General features: G+C 37.6%; 1 protein-coding gene across 1 annotated transcript; it reads right to left on the bottom strand.

Moving 5' to 3' along the window:
• Positions 1-764: 764 nt before the first annotated feature.
• LOC145665347 (E3 SUMO-protein ligase ZBED1-like) lies at positions 765-2,687 on the bottom strand. The gene is made up of 2 exons (XM_081732645.1): positions 1,784-2,687; positions 765-1,666 (listed from the first exon to the last, which is right to left on the bottom strand). Exons 1-2 carry the CDS (start codon positions 2,685-2,687, stop codon positions 765-767), a joined length of 1,806 nt encoding a protein of 601 aa, XP_081588771.1.
• Positions 2,688-26,700: the final 24,013 nt, after the last annotated feature.

Genomic DNA, 26,700 nt, shown 5'->3' with positions numbered 1-26,700 from the left:
GGGACCTCATTTATAACCATCCGATCACCATGAAACTTTGGTAGGTTGTTGAGTACACTCCCGCAAAGATTCTTGGTAGGGCATAGTACATCTATCCTCAGTGGCGTAGTTCGGATTTTTGTTTGGGGGACCTTACCTATAACCATCCGATCGCCATGAAACTTTAGGAGGTTGTTGAATATACTCCCGCGAAGTTTTTTGGCAGGACATAGTACATCTATTCTCAGTGGCGTAGCCAGGATTTTTTGGGGGGGCTTATCTATAATCACCCAATCGCCATGGAACGTTCGAAAGTTATTGAGTACACTCTCGCGAAGATTTTTGGCAAGATATAGTACATCTATTCTCAGTGGCGTAGCCAGAATGTTTGCTTGGAGGTCCTTATCTATAAACATTCATCCGATCGCCCGTACGAAGGGCGGACATTTCATCTAGTGATGTAATATAATGTAGTGTAATATTAACGATTAAAAAGTATAAAAATCTGTTTATTGTAAAATATAAGATAACATAAAATACTCACCAGTGAAGTATCCAGTGAAGTCTCGTACATTGTAGTCAGCAATAAATCAGTCACTTTCCAACACTTTACGCTGTGCACATTTATAAAACATATTTCCACTGCAAGATTTTTTTGTCTTAAACATAAAGTACTGATAATTGTAACAGTATATTAGAGTAAAGAAGAAAATTAAAATTAAATACACACACTGTCTCTTCTGTTGTAAAGCCTTAAAAAAAAGTCAATAGCATTTTTCTTTAATTTATTGTACGACCTTTATGTTTCTATTCAAAAAAATTATTTGATCGAGTTTCTCTGAACTAAGTCTATTTCTCCTGTCATTAGTGACAAGGCCTGCCATTGAAAATATTCGTTCAGAGGGGACGGAAGTAGCTGGAATACACAAATATTTAGTCACGAGCCTGTACAAGTCTTTGAATGTAGCATGATGAATCTTCCAAAACTCTAATGGGTCTTTCTTCCGTTCAACGTAAGGCATTTCAATATATTGTTTAATAATCACTGTTGCAGTTGAAGATGGAGTGATTGCAGATGTTCGAGATGCAACCTTAGAATCAAAATCAGCCCAAATGTCATCGTCATCATAATTAACCTCCATTTTTTCTTCTTGACGGCTCGGTTCAACATTTTTCTCTGAATGCTTCGGGTTGTCTAATTTACTGATAAGTGCAGAAAGCTCATCAACTAGTTGCAGTTGGATATTTTTTGCAGACTCTTCAGTGCCAAATGCAGATTTCTTAAATCGCGGGTCTAAGAAAGTTGCTTTACCTACTAACTTATTTAGCTCTAAATGGGCAAGCCGCCTGGAAACATTGTCCATTAACGACAGCTTCAGCTGTGTAGCCACTTTCGTAATAGTGACTTTTTTCTGAAGTGACTTCTGCAAACCTCTAATAAGCGGTACAACGAAAGACATTGTTGGGTAGTGTTCCGCCGACAAATTTTCGGTCATTGACAGAGCAGGCTTGAGCACAGGTATTACCTCTTCAATAATAATCCACTCCTCAGCATCCAAATTCATCTCCTTGGCATCAGTCAAGGAAGCGAGAGCAACAGTCAATGGTAACTTAAGTTTAAGTAACCTCTCCAACATCATAAGTGAGCTGTTCCATCGCGTGGCTACATCTTGAACTACACTCAAAACTGGTAAATTCATTTGTTCTTAAATTTCTTTAAGTTTATATGCTGCATTGTTACTCCTTTTAAAGTAACTTACTAATTTCTTGCATTTAACTAAAATTACTGAAAACTCTTCATTACTGTTTATTGCATCTTGGACACAGAGGTTGAGAGTGTGCGCTACACAGAGATGATTGTGTTTATTCAAATCCTTGATGGCTTTTCGCATGTTTTCGGCATTATCTGTAACCACCGTTACAACTTTATTAGTCACTTTAAACTGTTCGAGAACATGTAAAATTGCCCCTGATATGTTTTCCCCGGTGTGAGATTTTTTTATTTCCTCTGTTGCCAATACAACTGAATAAGTCTTAAATTCATGAATAAAATGACCTGTAACTGTGACAAACGATTTGTTACTATCTGATGACCATAAGTCTGTTGTAATTGACAAGTGATCAATGGTTTCAAGCATACTCACGAGCTTTTGTTTTATGCTGTCGTAGTATTCCGGAATTAACGTTTCTGTCAGAGTTTTTCTTGAGGGCAACGTGTACTCTGGCCTGAGAGATTTTGAATACAGTCTGAAACCTTCGTCCTCAACAATAGATAAAGGCTGATAGTCTAGAGCTATCATATGAATTAAATTTTGATCAAAGGTTTTTATCTGCTGCTCAGAAATTGTGTTTTTGCTAGTAGATGTCAGGCACAATTGCTTCATTCTTTTTTTAGGGAGAAATAAAGTTGAGTCAGAAGAGTTACCTTGTGGTGATGGTGTTGTCAACGCACAAGGAGTTAAAGTTGAAGAGCTTGATACTGCTGTAGCTGTAGCAGGGTCGGATGAAGACGTTTCAGCATCGATGACACGATCGTCTTGTAAAGCCTTTAGTTCAATATCGTGCCTCCTTTTGATGTGGTCATGTAGGTTTGTAGTATTTTTAAAAAACTTTAAAGTTACACTACACCTTTTGCACTTCACCTTCTCATTTTCTATTTTCTCAAAAAACTCCCACACTATAGATTTCTTCTTACGCGGACGCACCATTTTTAGGCAAAAACTTTATGCTTATAACTCAGAACACTATAATCACTACACTCAGGCACAACACTTATGTCTATAACTCAGATCAATAGCACTCTCGTATGATCGGAGGACCTGATTTTGTAATGGACTATGTTCATAGGGCCAAGCGCAATCCACAGATACACGACGGGACGTTCGGTTTGATATAACATTTAACACTAAGCAAATCTACAATTTAACTATTTACATTACAAGCATTGTTGAATTATTATGATATTTGTGTGACGGCTTGATATAATTCAATTACACTTGATGTTCGTAGATAACGTCTATGTATTGCGCTATTGCGCCAAGAATATGATTTTAAATGCTAAATGAAATGCAAGGTTTAATCACGGCTGAGCTGTTTGCTACCAGCCTATGTTTTCAATGTCCACTTGCTAACTGTCCACTGCCCTTCTCTCTTTCTGTTAGATTTAAAAAAGAACCAGCCCCCCCAATAAAAATGTCCCTTGCTTCTTCCTTTGTCCACTAACCCTGCTATGAGGGCGAAAGTCAATGGATGGGGGTGAAGGGGACCATAGTTCTTGGGAAGTGTTGGCTTTCTTGGTTACAACACACACGAAAAAAAATACATGTTTTTAAAACTAAAAAAAATCCACTGCTATATACACCAACAAGCACTATATAATAAAATATATTGAAATTATAATTTGTGCTCATTAAAGTAAATGGCACTTTACCGTCACAATGTAGTTTATACTGCTGAACGATTTAGCCCTCTTTTATACGTCATTGTCGCGCAGCAACAGATGCGTGATTTAAAACACTGTCACAATGTATTGTCTTTTTTTTTTTTTTTTTTTTTTTTTTAATCCTTATCGCCCAGACAGATAACGTCGTGCGATTTGGAAAACCTGCAGCTGTGTCCAAGATATCATTTATGACATAGAGAACGAGTAAACATCATCTAACTATATGAAAAACACTCACTTGTGAATTTTTATGTTCTTATTCACTCCTTATGTACGGAAAGAAATCATTGTCAATGTTAAAATAACCAGCAACCTTAGTAACTTTTGGGGGGGAAGGGGGGGCAGCAACTCAAGACTATAGCGACTATGTGAGAAATAATCATTGTGAAAATCTAGATTACTGGTAACTTTCGCAACATTTTTATGTTTTGGGGGGCCCCAAACATCTTCTTGCACCGGGGCCCGAAAGAGTTTTGTCACGGCACTGTGTGTAGTGCTATGTATCCTGCGCCCGAAGAATATGATTCTACAAAGAAAGTAATTATATCTAAGTTAAAAGTTGTTTTTTATTGTTATTGGTGTTGTATAATTACATCGATTTATACATTAGTAACGGGTGAACTAGTGGCTAGCAATATATCAAATTTCACATAGTTTATGCTTGTCAGTTAATTCCGACGCCATGACCGCTCTCAGCGGGGAGCAAAGGTGCAGTTCCCCAACCAGGATTTTCAAAACGAGTTCAGTTCTTCTAAATAAATATCAAGAGTCGTAAGATTTATTTACTCAATACTATGAATTTAATATATTCACTGTAGGAATGCAATGCGCGTAAATATTTGATGTTTTACATAATGTATTATGTGATTCAAGGTGTGTTAGCGACTTCGCTTCTGTGTCAGTCTTTTACATCGCAACTTTGTTTGTGGTCTGTCGTCCCCCCCCCCCCTCTTGAAAAGAATTAGCGGGCGTCCCTGACCGAGGCTATAGTAGCTGTAGGCCTACTGTTAGCGGCGTAGCCGGGAAGGACTGACCTGGCTCAAGCCTTCCCATTAGTATCATCGAATATAATTTTGTATACATACACTGTATATATTTCATTTCTACGATCCCGACGTTCCGATGTTTCTTTTACATTTACTTTAAAGCAAGTATTGTAATGACATGTTCAGAAACCTAACTTCCCAAAAGCTCTGCATTTAGAGTTGAATAAGATCTATTTAAACAGATTTATGGGCATTACCCAGTGGAGTAAGCAGGGTGATTTCGGGGTCTGGATATCCGAAATTCATACAAATTGTTAAAGTAAAAGCTAAAATTTCATTTTCAGTCAATGCCAGATCCCCCCTAACCCCGAAAGTAAGTTCTGGCTAACGGACCCCTCGAAATTAAGTCCTGGCTACCCCCTGGCATTAGCGGCAGCTGTGATCATAAGCCCGTCACGTATGGCGGATGACGTCCCACGGCGAGCACACAATCCGGGGAAGGAGGAAGAAATAAAGAATGTGTCCGGGAAGAAAGCGACCTGGGACCTGTGGGTTAGGTATCATCTCAGCATTTGCCTGATGTGAGTGAGAAAAACTCAGGAAAAATCTCTCAAAATGGTTGCCCTGAAAAAGCTATTACACCTTTACGACCAAGTGTCCCCACCTGGAATCGAACCAGGGATTGTTCGCACCAAAGGCAAGAGCGGTAGCGACTACATACTGTCAAGCTGTAGATCTACGCCTGCTGCTGGAAAGGCCGTTAAAACTAAACATTCGAAAGTTCAATTATTCGTTATTGATTGATACATTTTTATGGACATTACCGGCAGCAACAGCCTTAAGCCCGTAACGTCTAAGGCAGCGTTTCCCAACCGGTGTGCCGCGGCGCAGTAGTGTGCAACGAATGGGTCGCTGGTGTGCCGCGAGGAAATGGAAACAAAATTATTAATTCTATAGCAATCAAATTGCAAAACATAGAGAAAAAGGTATATTTGTATTTCACATTACTACTATGAATCTAAAATTTAAAGTTTCATACTGTGTTACTTTTCTGTAGAACATTTTTAATTTTCTGTAGAACATTTTTCTGTACATTTCTAATTTTGAAAAAAGCATTTGTTATCATTGTTATAAGCATTATTACTTCTTTATTGTTGCATACTATTTCATAACTTGAAATTTTAAAATGTTATTCAATCGTTCCTGCAAAGTAAACATGCATACGAATTACCTATATTTGTGTTTTAAAAGTAAAAGAGATTTGTTTGTTCGTTCGTTATTTAGTGATCCTTCTTCTTAATGAAAGATTGGATACAGTTTTCGAAAAAGAAAGTCTATTTTAACAACTTGAGTTCTATATCTGATTGCAATTGTTTTATTTTTTATTTTTAAATTAAAATGAAAAATAAGCATAATGATTTACCACGGGGAAAAACCAGGGATCGAGCTTTCTTCTCTGTAAGAAGGATGTTAGTAATTAGAAAAAAATTACTACAGTATTTTATATTTTCAAATAATAATAATAATAATAATAATAATAATAATAATAATAATAATAATAATAATAATAATAATATGTGTACCGCGAGAACTCAAGTTACCCTGAAGTGTGCCGCAAGTTGAAAAAGGTTGGGAAACGCTGGTCTAAGGGATGATGTCCCTCGGCAAGCACATCACCGGGAGAAACGGAAGGAAGAAAGGAATGAGCAGGAAAGGAAGTGGCATGCTGGGACCTATTTGTTAAGTACCATCCTGGCATTTGCCTGGTGTGAGTGAGGAAAACCCAGGAAAAACCTCACTCAGGATGTGTGGCCTGAGAAAGCTGTTACATTTTTTCGACCAAGTGACGCCACCGTTCTCACCGAAGGCGAAATCAATTATTCGTGTCGTTCTCTATGTTGAGAATATATATACTGTCTCTATATATACACTGAGAAAAAAAATGTAGGTGGCATACTTAAAAATGTAGGTTACATTCGTAATTCCTGTAGTTTCTGGACTTAACGTACAAACGTATATAACATCCTGCAGCAAACGTATAACTGAAAAAGTATGTATTATACGTACTGTCTGCATAAGTGCAATGACGTCATTCGTGTGACGTCATCTGCAGTAACAAGTATATACGGAGGTGATATCTAGCTTTGTGACGTCAGGATCGTATGTAGCATTCGGTTAATAATGACGACACTCACTGACTATCAGGACGGAGCATAATTTCAAGAAGTATGCAATATACGTTCTGTACGTATGTTTCTTGCGTTCAATCCCGAGACAGCATCTATAATGTACTTGTGCCCCGTACGTACGACTAGATACAGTATACGTATTGTACGTATGTATTATACAGATTTTCCTTATGTCGCACACAGCTTGTCCCGATACAGCATACAGAATATCCGTATGCACCATACAGAGTGCACATATGTAGCTTATAGACTGTCTGCATGCAGCATATAGATTATACGTATGTCGCGTACAGGTTGGCCATATGTAATGTATGGATTGGATGTATGTAGCTTATAGATTGTCCATATGAAATATACGGATTTTACCTGTATCGCATACGTATTGCCTTGTTGTAATATATGGATTGGACATATTTAGGATCTAGATTGTACGTATAGTGCACCATTATTGAAGTGCTACAACATACTGCAAAATGCATGATACATTCTTACTGTAATGTTGTCACACATTGTTTTTCTCTGTATGGAAACAAAAATAGTTTAAAATATGGTTGATCTCCTTTGTGCCAATAATAATAAAATTAACAATACTACACTTTTCAAATCTTAGTTTGGAGCAGTGAAACTGTCAAAAGAAATGTATTTACCTGCAGGGTGTCCTGTAAGTTTGGGCTTCCTGCTAATTCGTTGGAAAGCTACTGCAAAGCCAAGTGTTGAAAAGTGACACAAGCGTTAATTTTAAAATTATGGGCACAAAGAAGGTTAACCATATGTTAAACTATTTTCGTTTTCATACAGAGTAAATCAATATGTGATATATTACTGTAAGAATTTATCATATGGTTTGCAGTTAGTTAGTTGCAGCACTTCAATAATAATGCAAAATGCACAGCCATATACAATCCTATATTCAAACTCAAACAAGATTTACGTACAATCATTTATTAAGCTGTTATCACCATTGCTTGTACGATATAAAGATTGTTTTACCTCATTCTTTTCCTTAATAGTATCTTCTTCTAAAGTGCAGTTGTTACCACAAGAGGCCTGAATAGAATTTTCCAGAAATAACTTCTCTGTACATTTTAATTAACAGGTATGTTTTTTTTAATATCGCAATAATTAAAAGTATGCTGACAGCCGAAAACGTGTTCGCTCACAAGATGATTCCTACTCAGTACTCGCCATTAAAAATGCGACACCAAGAAGGAGACTGGGTAGCTGCACCAAAGTTCCCAGGCAGATACCTAATAGTAAGTGCAGAATATTCTTAAACGTCCGCTGTATTCGCTGTGACAACGTGGTGACAGCGGAGGCGTTGTGCAGCCATCGACTAAACATATTTATCCTTCCCTGCTCTAGACATTCTGCAAATTTGGACTTTCCGGGATGCATCCTTCTTAGTGCAACATTTTAAGCAACGAGCAGTTTAACAGTCTCATACATTGCTTAAAGAAAGAGCAATGATTCTCAGAATTACTCAGAAGATATATATGCAATAATTTAAAACGGTTATTTCAATCTTTGCAATTCAGAGCACGAAAAGAAGTATAGCTAAAGGAACACTGATTTTAGCCAGATAGTAAACTCAATCACACTCAGTACCATTAGTTGCTTGGTGTTATCCGTAAGTCAGAGATCATGGTATCTCATTTCGTGTAGATTTTTACATTTGTTTAATGCTAAAAATGTATTTTATCGCTAATTGAACCCAGTACCATATATATATACCAACAGGACGTACCTTACTCACAAGGTGACATGAGTGAAATACTAAACTATTCGATTGACACCTGCGGCCTTGTCAACCCTAGAGAAAGTTACAAAGTGATTAAGTAAATACGGAACATAGTTCATACAAAGTATAGCGATGTATGAAGTCTCCGTTTCATATGACTTGGATAAAGGACACATCTGAAATATCAACAAAGAAATATATAATGATTTCTCTGGATAATTTGGATTAGTCCAGAATTCGAACACATACGTTGGTTAGTCCAACCTTTTTTTTTTTTAATACTTCTTTCTTCGGATTCCCAATAAAGTTGACTACTGAAAAGCTGAGTTATAGATTCTATATTAAAACAACACCTTCGCTAGACATGTTCAGTATACACATTGCCTTACATACAGAACAATACATTAGTTCTTAATGTATGTCTGACATAATAGTGCTTCGTATAGAATTTTACTTCATCCAATCATAATAGCACAAAGATAAAAAATATTGCGAGGGATAATATTCTTATTACAGAGAAAAAGAGTTGAAATGACTTAACACTAACAAACATTTTCTTTAAACAGAGATAATATTTTATTCTAATTTATGGAAGAAAGAAATAATAATTTGTAGTACAGTATTTTTATTAGGGTTATATATTCGTACAAAAGAATGTAAATACAATTGGGTCTGTCTTCAGAAAGGACGTACTTTTAGCCACAACCTACACTGCTTCTTTTCACTGTCTTCCAAGCAGAATCCTGGTTTTGTTTTGATGCACGAAATACCTGAAACAAAAATCAGAAAATATTTAAAATATTAAATTCAGTGTGCTTAACTTGGTTGTACTTAACAATACAAAGTATCTTAACATTTTTGAGATTAAATGGACAAAATCTGTTCGGTCAGGTATGGACTTTTGGGTTACACGTAGAAAAACTATGAAGTGTTTATTGATGCTGAACAACAACTCAAAATGTATTACTATTCAAAAGTAAGTGGGTACCCCAATGGTGTTCGAGGTACCATGGGGTATCTAATGTCTGTATTTTTTAGATATGTGGAAATCTATGTCTCTAAAATGTAGGGAACTGACATTTGTTTACCGAAAACCTCAACTCGGTAAGCCTTAGGTATATTGAGATATGGGAAAATAAAGAGCGACACCATAGAAGTGTGGGGTTTGCGTACTAGGTGGTGCAGTTTCGGAAACGTAATTACGAGGGCTTACAACAACCTCAAAAGTAATTTCAATTAAATACACTACACACACGCCCTGATGGGGGTTTTCGGGTGTCATGATATTCGCAGAACTCTCATTTCTAAATATTCTAAAATATGTCTTAATAACGTTTTAAATAACGTTAGAGGTGTGTGTTTACCGAAACCGCAAGTCGGTACGCCTAACAGTTACCGAAATATGGTGAAATAAAAAGCGACACCATAGGTACGTGAAGCTTGCATATTAGACAGTACAATTTAGAAAATTAATTAAAATATGACTATCAAGATATTGTCAAATAAAGAGAGGATCCATACAGTTATGGGGTTTTCGTGTTAGGTGGTAAAATTTCCGAAACCGGTCATGGAAAGTTAATAAGCATCAGTATCAATTTCATCTTAAAATAATTAGGTATTTCCATGGAGTTTAAGAACATCATGGGGTCTACCAAGATTAAATTTTAAAAGTTCTGGAAAATATATTTTGACATTTGTAAAGAGTATTAGAAATATGTATTTACCTAAAACTTCCAGCTAGTACATCTAGCAGCTAGAGAGACACCATACACCATCTTGAAATTTCAGAAAACATTATTGATCCTAACAAAAGTTAAATAAGATGGTACTTATATGGGTTAAGTGAGTACCTCAGACTCGTCAGTACAATTTCGATCGAAGGATTAATTCAGCTCTAAATTTTCTTTGGACAATTCCAAGCGTTCATCGGGCTCTGAAATAAAGTGAACATTTTTTGTCAATATCTAATATAGCAAGCGAGATATAAGGAATTATGTATTTTATGACGTCGTAAAAATAGAGACCCACATGGATTTGTACTTTTGAGTATTTGCTGTAAGAAGAAGAAATTTCAGAAAACAACCGTATATACCTTAATAGACAATTAAATGGGTGGGGGCACAGTGGCTTAGTGATAGAGTGCTTACCTCTGGTGTATTGGGTTCTTGGTTCGATCCACGGCCAAGTCAGTTTGTAGTGGACATCGTATTCGTGGGTTTTCTCGGGGTACTCTCTTTCCTCCCACCTTTGCATTCCATCAATTCTGTCAACAACATTCACTTGCTTTAATCATAATCTCCCTGAAACTAAAATGCATAATCGTGGGTCGCTACACTGAAATATTTCCTTTTATTTAATTTTAAAATTAAATAGGGAGTTAAGTATGATCGTATTTCTATGGGTTAAGTGAATACTCCAATAGTTTCTGCAAAAAAAAAAGATTAGTTAAATACCCTACCACTAAGCTACTGTGTCCCCGCCCACTGAATTGTCTATTAAGGTATATACAGTAGTTTTCTGAATTTTTTTCTTATAGGAAAGACCCAAAAGTACAAATCCATAAAGATCTCTATTTTTACGTCATAAAATATATAATTCCTTATATCTTAGTTACTATCTTAGATATTGACAGCGAATTTTCATTCTTTTACACAGCTCGATGAACCCTTGGAATTGCCTGAAGAAAACCTAGGACTGAACTAATCTTTCGATCGAAATTGTACTGAGGTACTGATTTAACCCATAGAAGTACCATCTTATTTAATTTTGTTGCGACCAATAATTGTTTCCGAAATTTCAAGCTTTTATTTCACAGTGTTTCTCCAGATGTTAGATGTACTAGCTGGAAGTTTTGGGTAAATACATATTTCAAATACTGTTTACAAATGTCAGATTGTATTTTTCAAAAGCTTTTAAAATTTAATTTTGGTAGACTCCATGATGTTCTAACACCCCATGAAGATATCTAATTACTTTAAGATGAAATTGCTACTGGTGTTTATTAACTTTCCATGACCAATTTCGGAAATTTTAGCATCTAACACGAAAACCCCTTAACTGTGTTGGTCCTCCCTTTATTTGACAACATCTTGATAGCCGTTAGTCATATTTTAATTCAATTTCCGAATTGTAGCGTCAAGTATGCAAGCCCCACATACCTATAGTTTATTCCCCCCCCAAAAAAAAATCAGTTCTTTACATTTTAGAGACATGTATTTCCATATATCTAAAATGCAGAAATTAGGTACCGCATTGGAACCCCATTGGAGTACTCACTTACTTTTGCATAGCAAGGTAAAAACGCCAGTGGTTCTCACTTTAAGTTTGAAAACATACTATTTTGTCTCTTCTCTGAGCATCGTGAATCTGTCGGAGCTGTACCATAGTTGGAAAGACTCACTGATCCTTCCTATAGTGACCATGTAGTCAGAATTCAAAAAGGAGTAGCCCTTGAAGGAAAAACAATATTTTAAAATCCTTGCACCAGTAGTCGTCACCTTAAAATCAAAATGTTCCAGTAGTAGTCAGGACTTTCTACCAGTGTTCATCACTCAAATAACTTGACAATTTATTCAAAAACGCACTGTGTATCAGTTTAGGGTTGAGAATACAATATAAAGTAGTAAGCTTAATAACTTTGCATCACTTTTAGCACTCAAGAAAGAAAATAAAAACGTTTTTCCATACTTTTTAAAGCAATTTCAGAAAGAAAAATGTTAACTGAATTCAAAAGTTAACTGTATATCACTTCCACGTTAAGAGTACAATATTAAATACTATGTTTAATAACTATACGTCACTTTAAACTCTCGAGAATGAACATAAACGTTTGTACATACATTTTAAAAACAATCTGAGAAACAAAATAAGTTAACTGAATTCAAAATTTAATTATACATCACCTTAAGCTTAAGAATACACTATAAAATGCTGAGATTAATAAAAAATGAAATCTTTAAGTTTAACGTCCCACGGTTATGCCGGTTAGGATAAGGAGACGGTGATAATGAGAAATGAGTGAAATGGTGGAATGAAGAAAGTGGGAGGAAACGGGAGAACCCTGAGAAAACCCACGAGCAAGGTGTTTGTCCACCACAAAGTCCACACGGCGCGAGTTGGGATCGAACCAGGGACCCCAAGCACCGGAGGTGAACGCTCTACCACTGAGCCACCGCCCCCCCTGAGATTAATAACAATGCATTACTGAAGAATGAAAACAAAAATGTTTTAGCTACCTATATTGTATTTACATGTTATTTCTCATTAACATTTTTTTTTGTTGATAACTCATGATCAAGTCTAGGGATGCGCAAGAGAAAAGATTTGAGGTTGTCTCCTCTCGAAAAGGTGCCGCGAAAGTTGTCTCGTCTCGAAAACTGGATCCGTTTCTATTGGAAAAGCTCTATCTTGTCTCGAATTTCGTAACAAAAATTCTGTCTCGTCTTGTCTCGTGCGCATCCCTAATCAGGTCCATAGAAAAAAACTTCATTTCGGAGGGGGCTCGATAGGGCTTTGGGATATCCGAATTTAGATATAGATAATCGATGTCGACAAACTATCGAAACTTGTTCGAAATATCGAAAAATACAGCAATATCGAAATATAAACAATATCAAAAATCGAAAATATAGAAATATGAAAGAGATCAAAAATATGGATATATCGAACAAAAATGGATATATGGTCTTGGAATACGATTTGGTGGAATAATGAGGGAGAAAAATAATCATTGATTAAATATTAAATTGAAAAGAAATAAGAGCCTGACGCTCAAATACTTATCTATCCGGCACCCATCTTGATCCCCATAAAATATCATGAAGTGCTTCATTGATTCTAAACCCAATAATAGTAATTTAACAATAAACACAATATATAATTTACTACGCACCTTGAAATGTAGAAATTAATGATTGTAATCCCCAGCTTTATAATAGATCTTTGATTTCTCCAAATGAAGATTCGGATATCTTGTTTCTTCTCAAGCAATAATGGGTTACAATAATCAGTTGCAGTCCAAAGCCAAGTCACTAAGTTAAGCATAAATATAAAAGAATTCATTAGTTAGATGCATGCAAAATCCTACGCATGTAAATCCGAATCTACTTGTATTAAATTGTAAATTTAAACAAACTAAATTATACTACAGTTATAGTGACATCAAACATACATTAAATAAGGTATACAGGGTGTCTCAAAAGTCCCCTGACATAGGGTAACTCTGTTATTATCAGAGTTACAACAGAATGTAGGAGGGAAAAGCATATCCAATTATGATGTTTTCAATCTAAAGTGAAGGAATTTTTAAAATCGGATGACCCGTTTGCGCTGTACACTCTCTATGCGCCCAATGTGAAATGAAAATGCAACGTTGCCATTTACCTGGATCCACAACAGAAGTGAGTGAAGTTACTGTCTTTTACGCTAATATGTCGATGGCCAGCTCCCTTTCAAACAGTAACTTCATTCACTTATGTCGTGGGTCCAGGTAAATGACAACGTTGCATTTTCATTTAAAATTGGGTGCATAAAGAGTATACAGCACATTCATCTTGTCCGATTTTTTAAAAAAGTGTTCACTTTAGATTGAAAACGTCATATTTCGAGATGTTTTTCCTCTTACATTTTGTCGTAACTCTGATAATAACAGAGTTACCCTATGTCAGGGAACGTTTGAGACATCCTGTATACATCATAAGAAGTTCCACGGATGTGATTTCATTGAATGTGAGGTGGGTGATACACATTAGGCCTTTTGGGAGTACGTCACACGGACGACCGTAATTTTGTGTTCAAAATTTTTATGAACTGGTGGGATATGTGATACATATGGCCACGGGCTAGAATTTTCTCAGTATGTCAAATATGCAATCAGATTTCATGCAGCTTAATTTGGTGAAAAGCTATTGCCAATTGAACGTTACATTTACCTCTTCCTTGCAGATGTTGAACCATGTCGTTAGCACGTGAGGAATGGATCGAAATAATCAAACTGTGGGGCGGGAGGAGTATATGTGCAGTGGTTGCCGATTGCAGAGTCATCCACAATGTGACTCTGTGTCACATGTTTCAGTGTCACAGTAATTAACTAAATTTGAGAAGACGGGCACATTCGTGAACATACATCGTAGCGGTTCAAACTCGCGGGACCTTGTTCCTTCCCCATTTTGAACCGGTACCTGAAAATGCCATTTACTCCATGTTTGCCTGAGCCGATTTTGAAAATTCCTTCACTAATCGATTTCTCCCGTTGAGTACTACAAGAACCAGTTAAAATCTCGCGGGCCCTTTATCTTCCCCATTTTGAACCGGTACATGAAAGTGAGATTTTTTTTCATGCTTGCCTGCGCCGATTTTGAAAATTCCTTCACTAGTCGATTTCTCTCGACGAGTACTACAAGAATCAGTTAAAATCTCGCGGTCCTTTTTTCTTCCCATTTTGAACCGGTACCTGAAAATGCGATTTTCTTCATGTTTGCCTGTGCCGATTTTGAAAATTCTTTCAGTAATCTATTTCTGTCGTCGAGTACTACAAGAATCAGTTAAAATCTCGCGGGCCCTTTATCTTCCCCATTTTGAACCGGTACATGAAAATGCGATTTTCTTCATGTTTGCCTGCGCCGATTTTGAACATTCCTTCACTAATCGATTTCTCTCGTCGAGTACTACAAGAATCAGTTAAAATCTCGTGGGCCCTTTTTTCTTCCCCATTTTGAACCGGTACATGAAAATGCAATTTTCTTCATGCTTGCCTGCGCCGATTTTGAAAATCCCTTCACTAGTCGATTTCTCTCGACGAGTACTACAAGAATCAGTTAAAATCTCGCGGGCCCTTTTTTCTTCCCATTTTGAACCGGTACCTGAAAATGCGATTTTCTTCATGTTTGCCTGTGCCGATTTTGAAAATTCTTTCAGTAATCTATTTCTGTCGTCGAGTACTACAAGAATTAGTTAAAATCTCGCGGGCCCTTTTTTCTTCCCCATTTTGAGCCGGTACATGAAAGTGCGATTTTTTTTCATGCTTGCCTGCGCCGATTTTGAACATTCCTTCACTAATCGATTTCTCTCGTCGAGTACTACAAGAATCAGTTAAAATCTCGCGGTCCTTTTTTCTTCCCATTTTGAACCGGTACCTGAAAATGCGATTTTCTTCATGTTTGCCTGTGCCGATTTTGAAAATTCTTTCAGTAATCTATTTCTGTCGTCGAGTACTACAAGAATCAGTTAAAATCTCGCGGGCCCTTTTTTCTTCCCCAAGCCAATATTTTTTGTATATTTTGAATGTATTCAAGTATGGAACAAAAGTATTATATAATTCCCTTAGTAAGCTTCTCAACTTAAATTTTATTTATTTTAATTATTTATTTTCTTGTGACTCAATATTTAATTGCAATCGTTCATTGGGGAGAAGGGTGGCCATTCTCAAATATATAAATATAGTATTCTTAAAATTTATGTGTTCTCGTACTATTAGTTTCTTCCACTAGACCTGGAAATTGCAAAATTAATACCTGGAAAACCTGCAAAATTCAGGGAAATTGAGTTCCATATTTATGTATGAACACTGCTATTTACAATTTTTTTTTCGAATAGGGAGAACTGTACGAAAGGGTGGTTTGAGAATAGTATAACAGTAGGTTTGTGGGAGTGTTGTTCGAAATGAAATCTTTAAGTTTTACGTCCCACTATTATGCTGGCTAGGCTCAAGATGACGGGGTGTTGTTCGGTGGGGTCAATGTTGCCAATTTTGGGTAAAGTCGCTAAATAAGGGGAATTCGACCTCAACGATAGCGTAGGGTGACCATAAAATTTTCAGTTAAAAACGGGACAGGTTCTTGCAACACTAGACTTTTAGATCTACCTTTGTTCTTATCAGTGCCTTGATATCAGAGTTCCCCCTCTCTCTCTCTTCGTTACAGAGCGGGTACTTATGAAAAAGGAAAGACACGTTGAAGTTTGTTTAACACACAACCAACTGCTAAAACCTCTGCTGCCTTTCGAGCAGTACTGCGAACTATAGAGTATGTTTAATATAGGGAATTTCAGTTCAATTTTTGCCGCTTTGTTATTATTAATACTTTTAAAAGGAGTAAAGGTACTGGGTTTGTTATTTACTTCTTTCATTTACATAAAACGGGACGAATACTACTTTTTTCCATCTACTGACGGGACGGCCGCGACACGCCCTTAAAACGGGACTGTCCCGGTCAAAACGGGACGTATGGTCGCCCTACGATAGCGACAAAAAAAAATTTTCCGATTGGAGACTTTTTTGGGTGATTTTTAAATGACGATTTACCTACTTACAAAATTAGCGACTTTTTGCTGCAAACAAAATGTTCATCTGTAGAGAAGCATTATTAGTTCAAAACAGTTTTTACGTTTTTTTTTGTTTGTTTGTTTTAATCAGCGCAAGTGATGAAGAGTTTGGAAATACAGCGTACTCACTACTCCACAATCCTGCATTGTTATGTTACCCTTGCCCTCTAACGAAGAATAACTACAAACTTGATGTCCTTTAGTTCGCAGAGTTTCCGTTGAGAGACACACGTAATATATCATTACCGATAGCAACAAGATTAGCTATAGATGCGTGAATAAAGGCGAAGAAGGTGTTTGTTATATTTGTCCTCTGGGGTCTTTTAATTATTCTGCACTTTTTCTTTTACAAAAAATTGCTTAACGTAAGTACTGTAGTGTTAATTATTTCGGAACTATTTTGACCACAACATGAACGAAGGTACCCGAAACAACCTGAAATGATCCCTGAATTAAAGGATTGGTTGCGCCCTGTTTACAAAGATGTGAATAGAACCAGCGGCGCAAATCTGTCTTCAACATTGGGGGGGGGGGGGAAGGGTAAGACCGTTACCATACTTTTTTTGGCGATGTCCAAAATACTTATGAAGTTGAAAAACAATGTTGTGGAGGATCAGAGTTGTCTTTAGCGTTAGGAGGCTGCAGATTTGAGGCTTATTCTGGGGGACATCTATTTTATCTCACGTTCCTTTGTAGCAATCGGACAAAAATCATCAAATTTCTCCCAAAAAACACATTTCAAATCGGATTATTTGGAAGAAGTCCCCCTCAGTTCCAAGATTGGAGGGGACATGTATCCGTCATCCCCCCCCCCCCGGGATTTGCGCCAGTGAGTAGAACATATTGTTTAGTTTACATCTACAACTTTTACAATGCTTATAGACAATGAATTTCTCGATTATTTCTTATAGCGACTTTTCACCCAAAATTGGAGTCGTCACCTCTCGTTTCGCAAACTTATTGCCAACATTTTAGAAACTGGTTGCGGGGAGAGCTACAATGGATGATTCAAGTTATTTCGTCGCTTCCGCTGTGAACCTAAGTACAAGATTCCAAAAGTCACATTTTTTTGGTTCCAAACAATATGTCTGCTGGGTGAAAGCATAGACTGGAATGTGTTGCCTTTCCTACCTTATCTTTAATCCCATAGTAGCTTCTTTCCCAAAGTTAAAAAAATGCAATTCTTCCTTTCTTAATAGTACTTATTACCCAAAGTATTACGTAAGCATTGTATGTTACTTATGTAGCTCACAGAGCCGCAGCTATGGGCGAGCAAGCAAAGCACGTGTCCCGGGCGCGTGGTTGGAGGGGCGCCTAAAAGAGAGGTTATATATTAGTACTTTTCCTGGCGGTATTTAATACTTTTCATCAGAGTGCGAAATCATGAAATCAAAGTGAGAGGAAAAAATGAAATGAAATCTTTGAGTTTTACATCCCACGATTATGCCGGTTAGGCTAAAGGAGACGGTGATTATGAGAAATGAATGAAATGGTGGAATGAAGTAAGTGGGAGAAAATGGGAGAACCGCGAGAAAACCCACGCACACGGTGTTTGTCCACCACAAGGTTCACTTGGCGGGGCTAGGATCGAATCCGGGACCCCAAGCACCAGAGGTGAACGCTCTACCACTGAGCCTCCGCGGCCCTAAAAGTGAGAGGAGACTGGAGGAGTGAAGAGAGAGAGAGAGAGACAGAGAGAGAGAGAGAGAGAGAGAAGAAAACGCTCGCACTTTTACACTTCAAAGTAAATTAAGTCATTTATTTTTTCTGTCCCCCTCCTCCCCCTCCCCTAAGTTCTACTGTCAAAGTAAATAGCTAAAAACACTCCTAGGCCAGAACCGCATCTACGTTGGAAATTTGATCGAGATCGGTCGGTCGGTGCAAGAGATTAAGAAAAAATGAAATGAAACCTTTGAGTTTTACGTCCCACAGTTATGCCGGTTAGGCTAAGGGAGACGCTGATAATGAGCAATGAATGAAATGGTGGAATGAAGTAAATGGGAGAAAATGGGAGAACCCCGAGAAAACCCACGCACACGGTGTTTGTCCACCACAAGGTTCACTTGGCGGGGCTAGGATCGAATCCGGGACCCCAAGCACCAGAGGTGAACGCTCTACCACTGAGCCACCGCGGTCCCCGGCCGGGAATCGAACCCGGGTGTCCCACGCCAAAGGCGTGTTCACTAACCACTTAGCCACGAGGGAGCTCATCTGTGAGGCAGTCTAAACCCCCCAAAAAAGAAAGAAAATAAACGCACACTGGATGTTTGCGCAACTGAGGATCAAAACATTCTCAATGGAGTATGAGAAATAGTAAACGTCAATCAATGTGTGCTTTTGCTTATTCATTACTTCGTTAATACTTAATTCCTTCTAGAAATAGTGAAACAATACTATGAAGAAACACTAATTAAACTAATAACAATTACGTTGTATTTCTTACCATACCGTTTTTACCACCCATAGAATTTCAACCTAGTACTATACTGCATTAGTCACGCCGTAACGAAAGCTGAAATTCAAAGACCTGGCACTCGTAACTGTTGAAGCTGTGTTGTAGCTACCTGTATATCACGCGGCCTGCGTTGGTACTCCTCAACATAAATACGTCACAGCCCAAAGCCAGGAAACATCACAAACAGAAGACAGGGGCACAAGCAGTGCCTGACACTTCACGAACTCAAACCCACCAAGACTCAACTCAACATGACCTTCAATTACGTTCTAGAAACCAAACCAATGCTAAGGCACAAACTCACCAACTTCCTATATGAAAACACAAGAAAAAAAATCTAACGTTTTGGTTCCAAAGTGATGACATAACAATAATACTAAAAAGGTTTTAATTTTCAGTAACCCAAACATTAATTAACTAGGGAACATAACAAAGCAAAAATAAATAAATAAAAATAAATTAAATTAAAAAATAAAAACCTGACAAGTAAGCTCTCCCTGACTACTTTTTTTTTAAATTTCAGTGAGGCTGTAAAATATGTCAATATCTTCGTAATATATATATATATATATATATATATATCATTGTAAACAAGTTCTTTAAACAAAAGAAAGCTCTGAGAGCGCTTACCTCTGACGCGGTAGGTCCCTGGTTCGATTCCTGCTCCCGACAAATAGGCTTTTGGTGAACACTGTAGGTGTGGTTATTCTTAAGACTTTCCACTTTCCTTACATTTTCTTGATTCCACCATTATCATGTATCTCATCGTCACCTTCTCTCTTACATTGATGTACAATCATGGGGCGTTAAACTAAAAGAAAAAAAATCTTGCAAATATCCTAGTAAAAATGAGTTTTCTAAACTACACTAGTGGCCCCGCGTAGCGTAGTCGCTAACGCTCTCGCCTTCGGTGCGAACGGTCCCGGGTTCGATCCCGGTGGGGGAACTCGGTCGAAAAAGTATCAAAAGATTTTAAGTCCAGCCATCCTGAATGAGGTTTCCTTGGCTTTTCCTCATTCACAGCAGGCAAATGCCGGAGTGGTACCTAACATATAGGTCTCAGGCCGTTTTCTTCCTTCCCAAATCCAAAAATGAAAATGAAATCTTTGAGTTTTACGTCCAACGGTTATGCCGGTTAGGCTAAAGGAGACGGTGATGATGAGTAATGTATGAAATGGTGGAATGAAGAAAGTGGGAGGAAACGGGAGAACCCCGAGAAAGCCCACGCACACGGTGTTTGTCCACCACAAAGTTCACTTGGCGGGAGCTGGGATCGAACCCGGGACCCCAAGCACCAGAGGTGAACGCTCTACCACTGAGCCACCGCGGCCCCATTTTTCCCCAATCCATTCTTCCCTTCCTTTCCCCGGATAGTGTGATCACCGAGGGAAGTCATCCCTCATATGCGACGGGCTAACAAGGCCATTGATGCCGAAAGCCCAGAAATCTAAATCCTAAATCTTCACTACACAAGGGAATTTTCGCGCTGAAAACGGTTTATTAGCAATTATGTTAAGCAGCTCTGTAGTAAATCTGCACCAAGTAATAAATCGTCACATATAAAACGGAATGAATAAACACATAACATTCATTTTGCTACCTTGAAATGTAAAATGTTTCAAAACATTAATATTCAAAGATTTCTCAAAATTCAGATTCACCCATTCCATTCTCCTCAATCATTAACGAGTTTTACAATAGTAAGAATTGTATTCATAAACTACATTACTTACTTAGTACTATATTAAAGCAAGTTACACTAAAAGAATATATAATTAATGGAATATTTAACTAAAGTAATAGTTAACTAGTGTACTTACCCAAGCATTTGTTTCCTTCCTCTCTTCTTTTCCGTTTGTAAACAACCTCGTTTCGCAAGCAAAAGACGGTAGTTCAATGACGTCAGCCATGGCGAAAGAAAGAGGTGTCTATAGGCGGCCTGGATCTCACACACAGATGGACGTATTTAACATATAGCTGAAGTATTTAACATACGTATACGTATGTAAAATACGGAAGATTGTTAGATGTCAGACATCCTGCAGCGACATGATGTAATATCTAAGCGGGTAAAAGGCAGTACCTATGTAGTATATGGATAAAGTACGCTCCGTACAGATTTCCTTAGTAAACATAACGAATCCTTGTATTTGTACAATATACCGCTGTCCGGATAATGGATTTTTCTCAGTGTAAGAATGAAGAACAAAATCCAATAAGAAACGAAACTTTAAATGATGTTATGTTATGTAATTCAACACGAGCTGCTTTTTTGCAATTCTCTTTGTCGTGTGTAGTTGCTTTTTTTTTTTTTTTACAAAATGTTTATTGAAAGAAAGAAACAAATAGCTTTAAGCAGTGTTTATGTACTGCACAGTCCATCTTCCTTTCCTTTTCTTTCCAATCTGATTATACATACCATATATTAAACAAGGACATCTGTTCCACAACACTTGCTATATATAATCTTTATTGGTGTGCCATGAACGAAGTGTTGATAATCGCGAAAACCTGTTTTTGTGCAAGAAATTATAACAAAATTGATCTTAAACTGTATGGAATTGGCGCGAGCCAATAAAAGCGAAGTACGAATATTCAGGTTGAAACCTGCTCCTGCTCGCTAATACAGACAATTGCAGACGATTTCCCTTAGCGAATGCAACAATCGAGAGGAACCTTTCGATTGTACAAACCTCTCGCTAAGCAATCGAAACAATCTACAAGCGGAACCTCTCGATAAGGAACCTTTCGATTGTTAGAACCTCTCGCAATCGCGCATCTTATGTATGTATTTATATATATATATATACATATATATATAAATATATATATATAAATATATATATATAAATATATATATAAATATATATATATATATATATATATATATATATATATATATATATATATATATATATATATATATATATATAATATTTAAAAAGCCACGAAACTATTTACCTATCTATTAAAATGCTACAATACCATTTAAGAGCGTTTTTTTTGTTTTTTTTGAGGAGTTGAGTTTAAACAAGGAATAGGTTTTAATATAGGATATACATTTTTGTTGAAGTATTTATTGATTTATGGGACATAATTCATTATATTACCATGAAGCATCAAGTAGTTGCATATTGATCTGCCTCTAGAGGGTTACGCCCTCTCTCTCGGCAAGTGATATACTGAAAACAAGTGCAAACATAAACAACGTTAGTTGGACAATGTGATATAAAGAAAATAACTAGTGCTAAATGGAACGAGTACATTCAATGGTGCTGAAATAGATCTATGTGCATGAACATAAATAATAAACATTGTATGATATTGAACTGTGGAAAAGATATACATATCATGAGGAAAAAATTAACAATAAATAACTGGAAAAAGGTGATAGTATATAATGATAAATGATATATAAGACTACAAGGTGAACATAATTGAAATTGTAATTACTTTATCATGATTGATGAGATGAAAGTGCCTTATACGCCACAACACAGTGAAATGGTTAATAGTAACGAATGCATGTTATTCTTCTGTCTTGGGACGTCTCAAGACTGATGTAGACATGGGGAGCCCAGATTAATGGTGAGGGAGAACAGTGCAGCTATGGAAAAAGATGAGGGATGGCTTGATGAATGATCTGACGTTGAAAGAATCTACGATGAAAGTGATCCATAGGAAGGTTATTTACGTGAAGTGTGATCAATATACTCAACGGTGTATAACAATATTTGAAAGAGGAATCCTGCTCAGAATCTATGAAGATTGTGTCCAGAAAAATATCTTTATGAGATTCTAGGCATTTGGCTATATATCGCTTACGTAAAAGTGAGATATGTTCTACCAGTGGTGGAAAGTCTATTCGATTGTATAGTTCTCGGATGGGATATGGTAGTTTGATGCGGTATGCTAAGCGTACTGCATGGCGCTCCATAATTTCGAGCCTACTGTAGAACTTAGATTGAGCTGGAGACCAAGCAATATGGCCAAATGTAAGAATGCTGCGCATGAACGCTTTATATGTGTTGATAAGCAATTTTGAGTTTAGTCCCCAATGCTGTCCTACTAGCCTGCGAAGTAATTGCAACCGATTTTTTGCTTTAAGCACAGGTTTCTGGAAATGAGCAGTCCATTGTAATTTATTATCGTACGTTATTCCTAGATATGTAACTGATTTAGATGGTTCTAATCTGTGTGTTCCGACAGTGATATCAAGACGATTGGGGTTACGGTGAACTTTACTGCGGCATTTAGGTGGTATGATGACAAGGGTCTGAGTTTTCTCTTCATTGACGGTGAGCTTCCATTTCCTACACCACACAAGAAAGTTATTAACTGTGAGTTGTAAGGTTCTATTAATTTGTTGTATAGTTGTTCCGAGAGTTAAGAAAGCGGTGTCATCGGCATATTGGAATAAATAAGTAGGAGGAGCAGGTACTGGTACGTCTGATGCATATAATATGTAGAGAAGAGGTGACAGGCTGGACCCTTGAGGTACCCCGGTATATGGAAATATAGGATGGGAGATGGAACCCTTGATTCAGACATATGCGATTCGATTGAGTATGAATGAGAAAATTACTCTAACGTAAGTAAGGGGAAGTCCAAATTTTAGCAATTTATAAAATAAACCATAGTGCTAAATTCGATCAAATGCTTTCTCCAAATCCATTAAAATTAGACAAGATGGTAGTGAACTGTTATACTGGTTTACAAGGGTAGTCGTTAATCGAAGCAATTGATCATTAATACTATATGATGGTCGAAATCCGGTTTGGGAAGTGGGAAGAAGTTGATGGTCTTGCAAATATGGGTGTAAACGTTTCACTAGAATCTTTTCAAATATTTTCCCCAGTGTGGCAGTTAGTTGTATCGGTCTATACGAACTGACAGAATTCGGAGGCTTGTTCGGTTTTAGGAACATACATATTTTAGAGACTTTCCACTCAACTGGATAATATCCTGTACGGAGAATAAAATTATAGATAACTGCAAGAAGCAGAAAAAACTGTACTGAACATTCCTTGATAAGTCGGTAAGATATTTGGTCAAAACCAGGCGCTGTATTACGTTTTCTTTTGATACTCGTCTGAATTTCATCAGAAGTTATAGATACTGTTAACGGTTGAGTTTCATCTAAGGTATGTGTAGGTGACGGTTGTAATAGTTGAGTGATGTTTTTTTTTTCAGAAAATCTATGACTATCTTGATGTGGTTCAACAGGCGGAGTGAACACAGCTTGTAAATGAGAGGCGAAAGCGTTGGCTTTATCGCGATCTGAATGTAAAGGATCGTTGTTTTGAAACAGTGGATATCTTGTTGTTTTTTGCTGTCCTGTCAACTGATGGAACTTTTTCCAATAGCGTGTGGGATGAGTTTCATCGTTCAGTTGATTACATGTGTTGTGCCACGTCAACCGTTTATGGGCAACAATATAGTTGTGCACAGTACGTTGCCATTTACGTGCCTGTGTTAGATATTCAGGATTACGAGTACGCTCATATTGTCTATAATAATGACGAGATTTTCTGACTAAATGCAAATATTGCGGAGGCAAAATTGGCTGATAAGTTTTACCGTGATAAGTAGGAATGTTGTTACGTGCGCTGGTGGTGATGGCCTTGGTGAGTGTAGTTATGGCTGCGTTAAGAGTTTCCTCGGTATCCGGTGGTCGTACAGTTTCTAAAGCAGCGTCAATATCTGAGCGATATTTCTGCCAATTCGTTTTGTCATATAAGTATATAGTGCGTTCTGCTGTATGAGAAATATTTTTACGTACATCATTGACTGTTATTTTCACCGGTAAATGATCACTACCTATGCAATCCAAGACTTCGATATGACACCTGTCTATGAGTGAAGTGGTAGAAAGAACAACATCCGGTGTAGTTTGGCTACTTGGTCTGGTGTGTTTCGGAAGGGGATATATGTGACCATGTAAGTGAAGTGCTATATGGTCAGCAAACTGTCTCTTTTCCCTCTCGGAGCGGCTATGGATATTGATGTCTGCTAGTATCAGTAGATGCCTGTATGATTGAAACAAACGGCTGAAATACTCGAATGGTATCACCTGTCCGGGACGTACATAGATTGTTGCTATCGTAAGTGCTATGTTAGGTAGATAGATAGTGGCTATAAGATGTTCAGGAAGTCGATAAGGAATCTGAATCTGATGCTGTCGGTAAGATAATTTGTTATTGATGCCAATTGCAACTCCACCTTGCGCTCGAGCATTATCTACTGGAAAATCATAGCGCAGGAGTTGATACCGTGGGAACCTCGATAGCATTGATGGTTTTAAAGCCGTTTCATTCAAAGCAAAAATATCAATATATTCTTCTAGAAGCAAGTGTTCGAAAAGAGTTTTGTGTTGTGGTAATGATCGAATGTTCATAAATAATAAAGCCAAACCCATGATGACGCAAGCTATTTGCTTAGACAGCAGTTTCTTTTGGAGATATGTGAAAGTGCACATATTTCCCGGAATATGTGGCATACAGATTAATATTGAAAATGCTCGTGGCGGCAGCGATAACATGTTCGAGGATGAACTGTCGTTGAAAAGGAAAAATGTTCTGAAGGACAAGCGTGAAATATCGGAGACAGTTTTCAACTGTAAGACCTGCTGCAATTGATTGGTGGGCATGAACCGGTGGATCAGTTGTACGTAGTGGAACTGTAAGTTCAGGATGATCTGCGGGTGGAGCTGGCTTAGCTTTACATTTGTAGCTGTATGTAGGATGTGACCCGGGACATACAGAGCAGTGAGCAGGCTTTTGATGATTCGGATAGTCTTTGGTCTCGTGCTGTTCGGCACAGTATCCACACTTAGGAACGTTTGGACATTTTGACGTTACATGCGAGTTATACATCTGGCATCGTTCGCAGCGAATAGGTAGGGGCGAATTGGTACGTGAAGGTTCGACTCTGTGCCTTTGCTTAAAGATGTACGCTCCCTCCTGAAGAAGAGTATCAATAGATGATTTATTGGAGCTTAGCACACGAGCCATGTACGTAGGTCCCATTTGATTTCTGATGCGAATGCATTTATCGACAGGGATGCCTTCAGCTGTAAGCTCTTCGAGCACTTCTGCATCAGTGATCTCAGGTAGAACACCACGGATGACAACAGATAGCATTGGATTCTTGGACGGCGGAGGTGTTTGCTTGACTTTACTAGTAAGCTGCTTCATTTTCGCATTTTTTCCAAAGATTTCATAGCTAGCTTTGTTGCGTAGTGTGGTTCCAAAGTTTTGATCCTCTGAACGTATAATGACACCATTCTTGGTGAAGACTATCTGTTTGATGCTAGCACGGGGTAGGCACTTTACAACTTGGTTGAAAATTAGCCGTGGATTACTGTACTTCGGATCGAAATCTGTTAACAGAAATGAATAAACAGGTGCACGTTGTGCAAAGTGATTGCTAGGAGTTTGGTTGTTATCAAGATTTGCATTAGACGAACATTGCATAGGTTCCTCAATGCTGGTAGATGGAGCAACATAGTGCGGCGATTTAGAGCGTGAGCGCTTTTCAACGGACGCGATACTGCTTTCAGAAAGCTGTCTACTACGGCGCTGTTGACGGGG

This window comes from Thermobia domestica, chromosome 11, assembly GCF_964235325.1.
Source record: "Thermobia domestica chromosome 11, izTheDome1.hap1.1, whole genome shotgun sequence".
Taxonomy (NCBI): domain Eukaryota; kingdom Metazoa; phylum Arthropoda; class Insecta; order Zygentoma; family Lepismatidae; genus Thermobia; species Thermobia domestica.
This window is presented reverse-complemented; position numbering and strand designations above follow the sequence as displayed.